This window comes from Artibeus jamaicensis, unplaced genomic scaffold, assembly GCF_021234435.1.
Source record: "Artibeus jamaicensis isolate MK-2021 breed Jamaican fruit bat unplaced genomic scaffold, CSHL_Jam_final scaffold_916, whole genome shotgun sequence".
NCBI lineage: Eukaryota > Metazoa > Chordata > Mammalia > Chiroptera > Phyllostomidae > Artibeus > Artibeus jamaicensis.
The window spans coordinates 55,723,862-55,734,574 of NW_026522059.1; the positions used below are offsets into that span (position 1 = coordinate 55,723,862).

At 34.7% G+C, this 10,713-nt stretch overlaps 1 protein-coding gene across 3 annotated transcripts in view; it reads left to right on the top strand.

The window, feature by feature from the left end:
* The window catches only part of TERF1 (telomeric repeat binding factor 1), a 40,199-nt gene extending 32,622 nt beyond the window's left edge, over window positions 1–7,577 (top strand). The window contains exon 8 of one of the 3 annotated variants that reach the window (XM_053661221.1): window positions 6,061–7,577. In XM_053661221.1, the coding sequence (XP_053517196.1) occupies window positions 6,061–6,237 (177 nt within the window). In that variant the 3' untranslated portion in view covers window positions 6,238–7,577. The remainder of the gene's footprint in view (window positions 1–6,060) is intronic. The other 2 variants (XM_037136323.2, XM_037136324.2) reach the window with 2 other exon arrangements.
* Window positions 7,578–10,713: the final 3,136 nt, after the last annotated feature.

Here is a 10,713-nt window from a genome sequence, read left to right on the forward strand (position 1 = left end):
ATAGGTGATATTGTCTGTCACTGTTTATTATGCTAAAATAAAAATATTCTGGATATAACTACTGTCTGGTTTTACTTTTAGCTCTAAACTATTGGCTTTTATCAGGAGACAGATTATTTCAGATGAGTAACAGATTTTATCTTATTTTGTGTTGAGATTTAGGTTCTTTAGAAATTTGTATTTCTGTAGTCTGTGCCTGATTGGACAGTGTCTATTTGCTGCGCCTGCCTGTTAAACAGACAAAAGGTTTATCTGCTCGCCTCATCACAATTTAAAAAGAGATCCCTCGCCCAGGGTTTCAGTTGATTGGAGTGTTGTTCCATGTACCAAAAGGTTGTGGGTTTGATTGCCTTTGGGATTCCTGATCTGGGTACATACAAAGGCAACAAATCAATGCTTGTCTTGCATTTTTTCTCTTTCCCTTCCTTTCTCTCTCTTTTAAAAAGCAAATGAAAAAACGTCCTTGGGTGAGGATAAAAAATAAAATAAACACAAGAAAAATCAATAAACCTATCCCTGGGTGAGGATCTTTTTAAAAAAGAGCCTTCCTTTTGTAAATTTATTTTATTAAAGAAGTAAATGCCTTTCAGCAACAAAAACTTTTTTCCATAATAGTATATAATGGCAAGTACTATAAATACTGAAAAGTCTAAATAGATTGAGCAACACTAATGAAATTGAAACAATGAACAAAGGCCAGCATTACCCTGATAACAGAAACCTGGCAAGAATAACACAAAATTAGAAAACTACTGACCAGTATCTCTAATGAATAAAAATGTGAAACTCCTAAACTACTAGCAAATCAAATACAACAATAGATTTAAAAAAATACATCTTGATCAAATGGGGTTCACTCCAGAGCCACCAGGATGGTTCAAAATACACAAATCAATTCATGTGACATACCACATCAACAAAGTAAAAGATAAAAATCCTATGATTATCTCAATAGATGCAGAAAAAGCATTTCACAAGATGTAACAGTGATTTATCATTAACATAATAAAAGAGGTATAGACAGAAAGTACTTCAACATGATAAAGTCCATGTATGACAGATCCTCAGCCAATATACTAACTGGTAAAAAACTGAAAGCTTTTCCTCCAAGATGAGGAACAGGACAAGAAAATGTCACATTTTGCAGATGACATGATTCTTTATATAGAACCGCCCTAAGGACCACCAAACAACTATTAGAAACAATTACAATAAAGTTATAAGATACAAAATCAATGTACAAAAATGCATTATATGCCTGTATACTCACAATGGAATTTTGAAAAAGAAATGAAAAACAATTCCTTTTGTGATTGCAAATAAAAGGAATAAAATGCCTGGAAATAAGCTTAACAAATGTGAAGGATCTATACCCTGAAAACTACAGGACATTTCTAAAAGAAATTGAAGAAGATACACCAAAAAATAGAAAGTTATTCCATGTTCATGAATTTGAAGAATCAACATGGTTTGGGCCATATTACCCAAAGCAATATACAGATTTAATGTAATCTCCATCAAAATTTCACTGACATTTTTAAAAGAATAGAATAAAAAACCTATCAGATTTACCTGGAACCTCAAAAGACCATGAATAGCCAAAGCTATCCTCAGGTTTAAAGAAAAGAGGTATTACAATCTCTGACTTCAAACTGTACTACATAGCAATAATAATCAAATAGCATGGTACTGACATAAAAACATACAGACCATGGGAATAGAATTGAAAGCCCAGAAATAAACAACATACATGTGGACAAATAATTTTCAACAAAGTTGACAAAATATACAATGGAGAAAAGAAAGACTGTTCAATAAATTATGCTGGGAAATTGGAAAACCACATGCAAAAAATAAAATGACTTCTGTTTTTCACCATACACAAAAATTGACTCAAAATGTGTTAAAGACCTAAAATTAGAACCTGAAACAATGAAATATGTAAAAGAAAACATAGGTACTAAATTTATGGATCTTGGTCTTAATGTTTACGAATTTGATCCCAAAGGCAAGGGAAATAAAAGCAATGGGTCTATATGAATAGATGAATAAATGAATGAATGGGTCTATATAAAACTAAAAAGCTTCTGCATAGCACAAAAAACCATCAACAAAACAAAAAGGCAGCCAACCAAATGGAGATATTTGTAAACAGTACCTTTGATAAGGGGTTAATATCCAAAATACATAAAGATCTCATATAACCCAACAACAGCAAATTAACCCAACTAAAAAATAAGCAGAGGACTTGAATAGACACTTCTCCCAAGAAGACATACAAATGGCCAACAGATATATGAAAAGATGCTCAAATTTACTAGCTATTAGGGAAATGCAAATCAAAACCACAACAAGATACCATTTCACATCTGTTAGAATGGCTGTAATCAACAAGACAAGAAATAACAATTGTTAGGTTAAAAGGGAGTCTAAAAAGGGACCCTCATTCACTGCTGGTAGAACTATATATTAGTACAGCCACTGTGGAAAACATTATGGAGGTTCCTCAGAAAATTAATAAGAGTGGTTATTATATGACCCAGCAACCCATCTTCTGGATATCAACCCTAAAAATTTGAAAACATCTGTAAAGATGTACCCCTTTGTTTTCTGCGCCATTATCATGGTGCCCCAGACATAAAAACAACTGACTTCTCCTTCAACAGATGATTGGCTATAGGAGATGTAATAAATATATACAATGGATTGTTACTCAGCTGTAAAAAAGATGAAAATACAGCCATTTGTGACAGCATTGATGGATCTTGAGAATCAATTTCTATTGATTGTATAGTCTATTTCACTATACAAAGTGAAATAGAAAAGTACTATTTCACTCATGTGGGGTGTGAAACTGAAAGCAGCAAATGAATAATCAAAACAAATGAAAACTCAGACTACAGTAAATTCCAGAATGGTGGTGACCAGAGGAGTAGAGCGAGTAAAGGGTAAAACGGGGTCAAGTATATGGTGATAGAAGGACACTTGACTTTGAATGGTGAACATATAATGCAGTATATAGATGATGTATTAAAGAATTGTAAACATGAAACCTATATAATTTTATTAACTAATGGCACCCAAATAATTTTTAAAAACAAAAATATTTATATAACTTTTTAGCTTTAGTAAAGAAAAATGATGCATTTTAATTTGTTGTATGCTCTTTGTATTTTGGATGGCTATCGGCATGACCAGGGTTGTTAGGATTTTTTAATTGATTTTATTTTTAATTTAAAAAAAAGAATAACAGCACAGAGGATTCAGTTTTTGTTTAGGTCCTGAAATATTTCATCTTAAACTCTTTGTTAGCTGTGTGTCATTATGAATACAAATAGTGCAGTAAGTTAAATATGTAAAGTGAAAAAATGAAGTTTTAAGAAAAAAAAGATTTGTGAAATATTACTGTCCCTTTGTTTTCTGTTTGACCTGATACTGATGAACAAGTTGTGTGACTCATTCAACTCCATCTATGGAAAGGAGTTGGCTTCTTTAAGCTCTGAACTTTTGAAAAGCATAATTATTAGTTGCTGTATGATCACTTGTTTCATATGATGGGTTTTAGCCTTCACCTTTAAATCATAGATGAAATTAAGCAGAGAGCATAAAAACATTCAGATAAAAAAATAAGGCATAGTCACAAAGAAACTATATTAAATTGGAATTTCTCTTTTTTACTAGAAGAAAACAACAAGTACTTAATGTTAACCTTTACGGACAAAATTATAACTTTCTTCTAGGTCAGAGGTTGGCAGATTTTTCCTATGAAGGGCTAGGCAGTGAATATTTCAGGCCTTGTTCAGTTTCTGTCACATATTATTCTTTTTCTTTTTTAAAAGCAGGTTTTAACATGTGAAAACTGTTGTTAGCTCCTGAGTTATACAAACAGTGCAGGACTGGATTTTGGCCATAGTTTGCCACCCCTGCCATATGTGATCCACTGGAAACTCCACTTAAACTTGCTCCACTCAGAAACCTGAACAGGAATCAAGCAGGGAATATTAGTTATTTGTTGAGAAATATAGGTGTTGGTATTATATCAAATATCAACTTCGATCTCTATTGAAAGTAATATAGCTCAGATTAAAACAAGAAAACAGCCTTGACTGGTGTGGCTCAGTGGATTGAGCACCCACCTGCAACCCAAAAGGTCTCCAATTTGATTCTCAGTCAGGACACATGCCTGGGTGGTTGGGGTCGTGTGAGAGGCAACCAGTCGATGTATCTCACACAGTGATGTTACTGTCCTTTCCTCTCTCTAAAAGTGAATAAATAAAATTTTTTAAAGAAAACAGTATTAAAAATAAGCATTTAATAAAACCCAGCTCCTGTTTATGATTATATGGCAGCCATTATTATATGAAATGTTAAAGGGACTTATCTAAGAAATTGAAGAAGATCAAAAACTATGAACAGTAAAATAACAAACAGAGCTATCAACAAATGAACCTAAAATACAGAAAAACAGTGAAGACAAAAACTAACCAAACAACTAGAACAGGAAGAGAATCAGAGAAATGGACATCACATGGAGCATTTTCAGTGGGGAATGGGAAGGGAGGAATGGGGGGGGAAAGGTGCAGGGAAGAAAAAGTATAATTGGTAGGCATAAAATGGATGGGAGAGGTCAAAAATGGTATACGGAACGGAGAACACATGGACATGAACTAAGGCGGGGGTGCTGAAGGGTTGGGGAGTACAGGGCAGAGGGGGGTAAAGGGGAGAAAGTTGGGAAAACTAATAGTGTAATAAAATGTATAATAAACTGTAAAAGTGTAATAAAACATACTTAAAAAATAAAGTGAAAGAGTAGGGTCACATTCGAGATGATTTAGGTTCAAGGCTTTCGATTCCAGGGAAGAGGAAGGCAGGGCACTATGGCAGGAGGGTCTGACGGAGGATAGCAAATGTGTTGTAACTCTTGTTCCAGAATTTAACCTCAATTTGTGATGGTTTATTTATAAAGTGGGGATGTATCACTTCCCTTATACAATTACGATGAAAATTAAATTATATTGTGTATATAAAATTACTCTTTGTAAAGTGAATGGTAAGTGAATTTGGCAAATTAAAAAAAAACCACCAACTTACACCATACACAAAAAATAAACTCAAAGTGGATAAAAAGACTTTAAATGTAAGTTGTGACACCATAAAAGTCCTAGAGGAGAACATAGGTAGGAAAATTTCAGATATTTCAAGCAGCAGTATTTTCACCTATATGTCCCCTAGAGCAAGGGACATAAAGGAAAGAATAAACAAATGGGATCTCATCAAAATAAAAGGCCTCTGTATAGCTAAAGAAAACATCAGCAAAATGAAAAGAGAACTAACTCTATGGGAAAATATTTACATGTGATACCTCAGACAAGGGTTTGATCCTTATTTCCTTTTTTTAAGTGTCAAAAATAAAATAGTTTATTTTTAGTTAGCCTTTGTTGTGTTTTCAAAACCTATGTTACAGAAATTTTGAGTTTTCAAGGATACTTTGACTAACATCGAACAGGGTTTTCACTTAGTTCATCAGTAAAATATTAAATATTCATACATTCTCTTCAGAGATATATAGGATTAGTAAATGCCAAGCTACTAACAATTATAGAAAAACATGTGGGAGCTTAAAGCCAGATGAATTGGGTTGGTGTTTAACTGTTACTTTGCATCTCTGATTTTGAACATATGAGCCATAGTACACTTAAGTAAAATGAAGACTAATAGTAAAGGGTCTTAAAAATCTTTTTCTGGTAAATATGAGGTCTTATATAAGTCTAAGAAATGTATACAGGAATTCTTCCATCTTTAACAAACTAATTTTATTTTGATTAAAAACAAGTTCTGTTTATTGTAGGTATGTTCTTTAAAGAATTGTTTCTGTGAATAACTTCTTATCTACTTATTATGGACTTTGACTAGACTTAATTTGGTGGTCATTTCACTATTTATACAAATATTGCATCACGTTGTGCACCTGAAACTAATGTTATTTGTCCATTGTTCCTCATTTTAAAACTATAAAGAATCGTTTCTGTGAATAACCATTTGTTTATTTTTTATCAAAAGGTATGGCTTTGGGAAGAAGACAAGAATCTGAGATCTGGCGTGAGGAAATATGGAGAAGGAAACTGGTCTAAAATACTATTACATTATAAATTCAACAATCGAACAAGTGTCATGTTAAAAGACAGATGGAGGACTATGAAGAAGCTAAAACTGATTTGCTCAGACAGTGACAACTGAATATGTAAAAGCTTGATAAAAGGACAGTTAAATATTTTGATCATCGTGTTTTGTTTGAAACTGGGTGGTCATAGATACATCTTAAAATTTTTGTTTAAAGCATTACAGTATTTTTCTTAGTCATTTAATTAATATGAGGATTTGTGTTATGAGTAATATGCCCTCATTGTATTCTTTAAGAGCCTTTTACTTGGTAAAATGTAAATATGTCAACCCTGATGTTTTCACTACCTTTATCCCCAAATCCTGTACCAATAAAAAAAAAGAAATGAAAACCTGGTAAGAGAAGAAATATTTAACCTATTTTGTGTTTATATTCTGACTTCAACTCCAAAACATCCACATAAAAGTGAAGTTTCTAAATCAGTGAATACTAATAGGCCTTATATTCAGGGCTTTGATAAAGTAATTACTATGTTTATAGAATGATACAAAGTAATCTTTGAGTTGTAAGATACTTAAATTTTCCTTTTAGTAGTTTTATGTAAAGGAAAAAAACTTTAATAGTAATACCCATAGGACAAAAGTACTATTAACAAGATTTGCTTCATGTATAGTTTAGACACATTTGCTTTTTTTGTTCCAATGTTAAAACTTTGACAAAGATGGTTTTAAATAAGCTTATTTATAACCTGGTGCCATAATATTATTTTCTGATATTTTTAATATATCAACAGCATGCCTAAACGATGCTCTGTAAATGGCTTACATTGATATTAACCATGATCATTTTCACACCTCTGATAAATACTAAATAAGGTCATACATACCTTACAAGATAATTTTGATTTTTCACCAACATATAATTCTTTACAGAATTGGACAAAAACTAATATAGTCATTTAGCATTTTGAGTTGCATGTGCTTTATTTAACAAGTGAAAATACTGATGTAGTCGCATAACTACAGTTGATAGTATTTTGTAATCTGTTTGATTTCTTATTCCATTGTACATTACCTCCCCCTTGTTCCTGAATTTGTTGTCCTATACATGTAGTAAACAGAAATGTAGGTAATTACTATATGCTTCCTGATTCAGTATTTTTTACATTAATTACTGCCACTGTTTATGGAAGACATTTTGATGGTCAGTGTCAAAGCAAGCCTCATGAGCCAAAATGGACCTGTAAGTCAACTTTCTCATCTCAAACAGGCAATAATGATATAAATCTAACTTCCAGCCAAGATAGAGGCATAGGTAGATATACTGTGCATCCTTACACAACCAAAAGAAGGACAACAACAAATTTAAAAACAAAAACAACCAGAACTGACAGAAAATCTAACTCTATGGAAGACCGACAACCAAGGAGTTAAAGAAGGAACATTCACCCAGATGAGTAGGAGGGGTGGAGACAGGCAGCTGGGAGGACTCTCCGCAAGGTGATAGCTGGCACACTGGGCAGTCCTACATTTGCATGCAAATAAACCAGGAGGAACAACTGGGGAGCAAGACAGTGCAACCCAGGGTTCCTGAATGGGAAAATAAAGCCTCAAAACCTCTGATTGGAAAAAACTCGTGGGGGTTGTGGTGGCGGGAGAAACTCCCAGCATCCCAGGAGACTTTGTTGGAGGGACGCACAGGGTCCTGGAACATACATGAACCCACTCACCCCAGAATCAGCACCAGAAGGATCCAATTTGCTTGTGGGTAGCAAAGGAAGTGACTGAAAGCTGGCTGAGAGGCAAGTAAATGGCATTCTTCCCTCTTGGACCCCTCCCCCACTGATAGCATCACAACAAGCCACTTGGGTTGCCCTGCCTTGGTGAACATCTAAGGCTCTGCCCCTTACTATGAAACAGGTGCACCAAGACAAAAACACACAGCCCAAATTAAAAGATCAAAGCTCCAGAAAAAATACAATTAAGCAATTAAATATAGCCAACCTATCAGATGCACAGTTCAAAACAATGGTAATCAGGAGGCTCACAGAAATGGTTGGGTATGGTTGAAAATAGAGGAAAAACTAAAGGCCATGAAAAGTGAAATAAAGATGTACAGGGAACCAACAGTGAAGGGAATGAAACCAGGTCTCAAATGAACAGTTTGGAGCAGAAGGAAGAAACAATTCAAAAAAATGAGAGGCTTAGGAACTTCCAGGACATCTTTAAACATTCCAACATCCAAATCAGAGGTGTCTGAAGGAGGTGAGCAACAGCAAGAAGTTGGAAACTTACTTGAAAAATTAATGAAAGAGAACTTTCCCACTCTGACAAAGGAAATAGACTTCCAGAAAGTCCAGGAAACTCAGAGTCCCAAAGAAGTTGGACCCAAGGAAGCATACACCAAGGAACATCACGATTACATTCCCCAAGATCAAAGAGAAAATCTTAAAAGCAGCAAGAGAAAAGGAGACAGTTACCTACAAAGGAGTTCCCATAAGGCTGTCAGCTGGTTTCTCCGAAGAAACCTTGTAGGCAAGAAAGGGCTGGAATGAAGTATTCAAAGTCATGAAAGGCAAGGACCTACATCCACGATTATCCAGTAAAGTTCATTTAGAATGGGAGGGCACATTAAGTGCTTTCCAGAGAAGGTCAAGTTAAAGCAGTTAATCATCACCAAGCCCTTATTATATGAAATGTTAAAGGGACTTATCTAAGAAAAAGAAGATAAGAACTGTGAACAGTAAAATGACAACAAACTCACAACTATCAACAACTGAACTGAAAGGAAGCAAAACGAAAACAAACTGAGAAAACAATAGAATAGGAGCAGAATCACAGAAATGGAGATCACATGGAGGGTTATCAGTGGGGAAGTGGCGGGGGAGAGGGGGGAAAGGTACAGAGAATAAATGGCATAAATGGTAAGTAGAAAATAGGGGGAGGTTAAGAATAGTATAGAAAATGCAGAAGCCAAAGAACTTATATGTATGATCCATGGCCATGAACTGAAGGGGGGAAGTGATGATGGGATGGGGGTTATGCAGGGTGGAGGGGAATAAAGGGGAGGAAATGTAGTAGCATAATCAATAAAAACTTCTTTTAAATAATCAAATCTAAATTGTCACTAAGTATAAGATGCTCAATTATTTTTATGTGCCACTAAAAAAAGATTACTACCAATTGTACTATGGTATGATGCTTTCTTATTTAGAATTTTACTTATTAAAAGCTATTTTAGATTTAGTTAAAATGCAGATTTTTATCACATATCTTCTGGACACAAAGGCAAAGCAAAATAAAATGAATAATGTTTTTAAAACATCTTAAATCTGAATCTTCTGAATTACTTTAATTGAAATTTTTTTAGATAATTATAGTTTCACATGGAGTTGTAAGAAATAATACAGAGGTACCTGGTACACTTGTTCCAGTTTCTCCCAATATTAATGTGTAAACCTAAAGAATATTGATACAATCCACCAATCTTACTCAGATTTACCCAGTTTTACTTGTACTGTATTTAATTTTAAGTAATTATCATTTGTGTAGGTTGGTGTATTTACCACCACAGGCAAGGTACTGATCAGCTTCAATGCCAGATCAGTCCTGTTGCCTTTCATGTCCCTCTTCCGTCATTCCTCTAACCCCTAGCAACCACTAATCTGTCCTCTATTTCTAAAATGTAGTCATTTAGAAGTTACATATTGACATCACTGAAAATGAAATAGAGAGCTCCAAAAATCCTTCTATTGAAGCAATCATTCAACTGTAAAAAACTGGTAGAATTGACTTTTGTAACTGAAATCTAATCAAAATCTAAAACAATCATGGAGTATTATGAAGAAAGACACCACTGAATTTGATAAGATTTTGGTGTTTTGACTTACTCTGCTTATGAGGACAGCAGCTCGTTACTTGGTGAATCTTGGCAGTGCCAGAGTGGGCAGTGCAGATCTTGTGCTCAGAATTGTGGTTGTTTGTTTTGACCTGTTTGGGGATTTAATTCAGAGGCTTGCCTTTGTTTTGCACCCTCTGAATTCTCGGCCTTAAAACATTACCTACAGCTTGTTACCTGAAGTCAGGGACAGCAGAGAAGGCAAGCAGCAGACAGACTAGAAATCCTACAAAGGAAGATGATGGGGATGAGGGCTCTGAAGGACCAGAGTAAACCAGGGAATCTAGAAGGCCTGTACATGCCCAGAATTAGATGCAGTCTCAGAAAAGACCTGTGGGGTTCCTAGGCCTCCACCTTTGAAGGATCTTTTGGGCTTCACATGTGCTGGAGGTGAAGGCTAAGGCAGAGTTAAGTAGTAGCCTGGCTAAGCATTGAACAAGCAACCCCAGCTCAGAAGCAATTTACAAAGGCAGGAGAATATCTTGTTTTCCTATTTGACCTGAGACATTTAATGACACTAAGTGACATATTAATGTATTCTTTGCTCTTTTTAAAATATTTAATTTATTATACTATTACAATTGTCCCATTTCCCCCCCTTTATTCCCCTCCACCCTGCATGCCCCCTCCCACCTGCATTCCCCCCCCCTTTAGTTCATGGCCATGAGTTATACATATAAGTTCTTTGGCTTCTG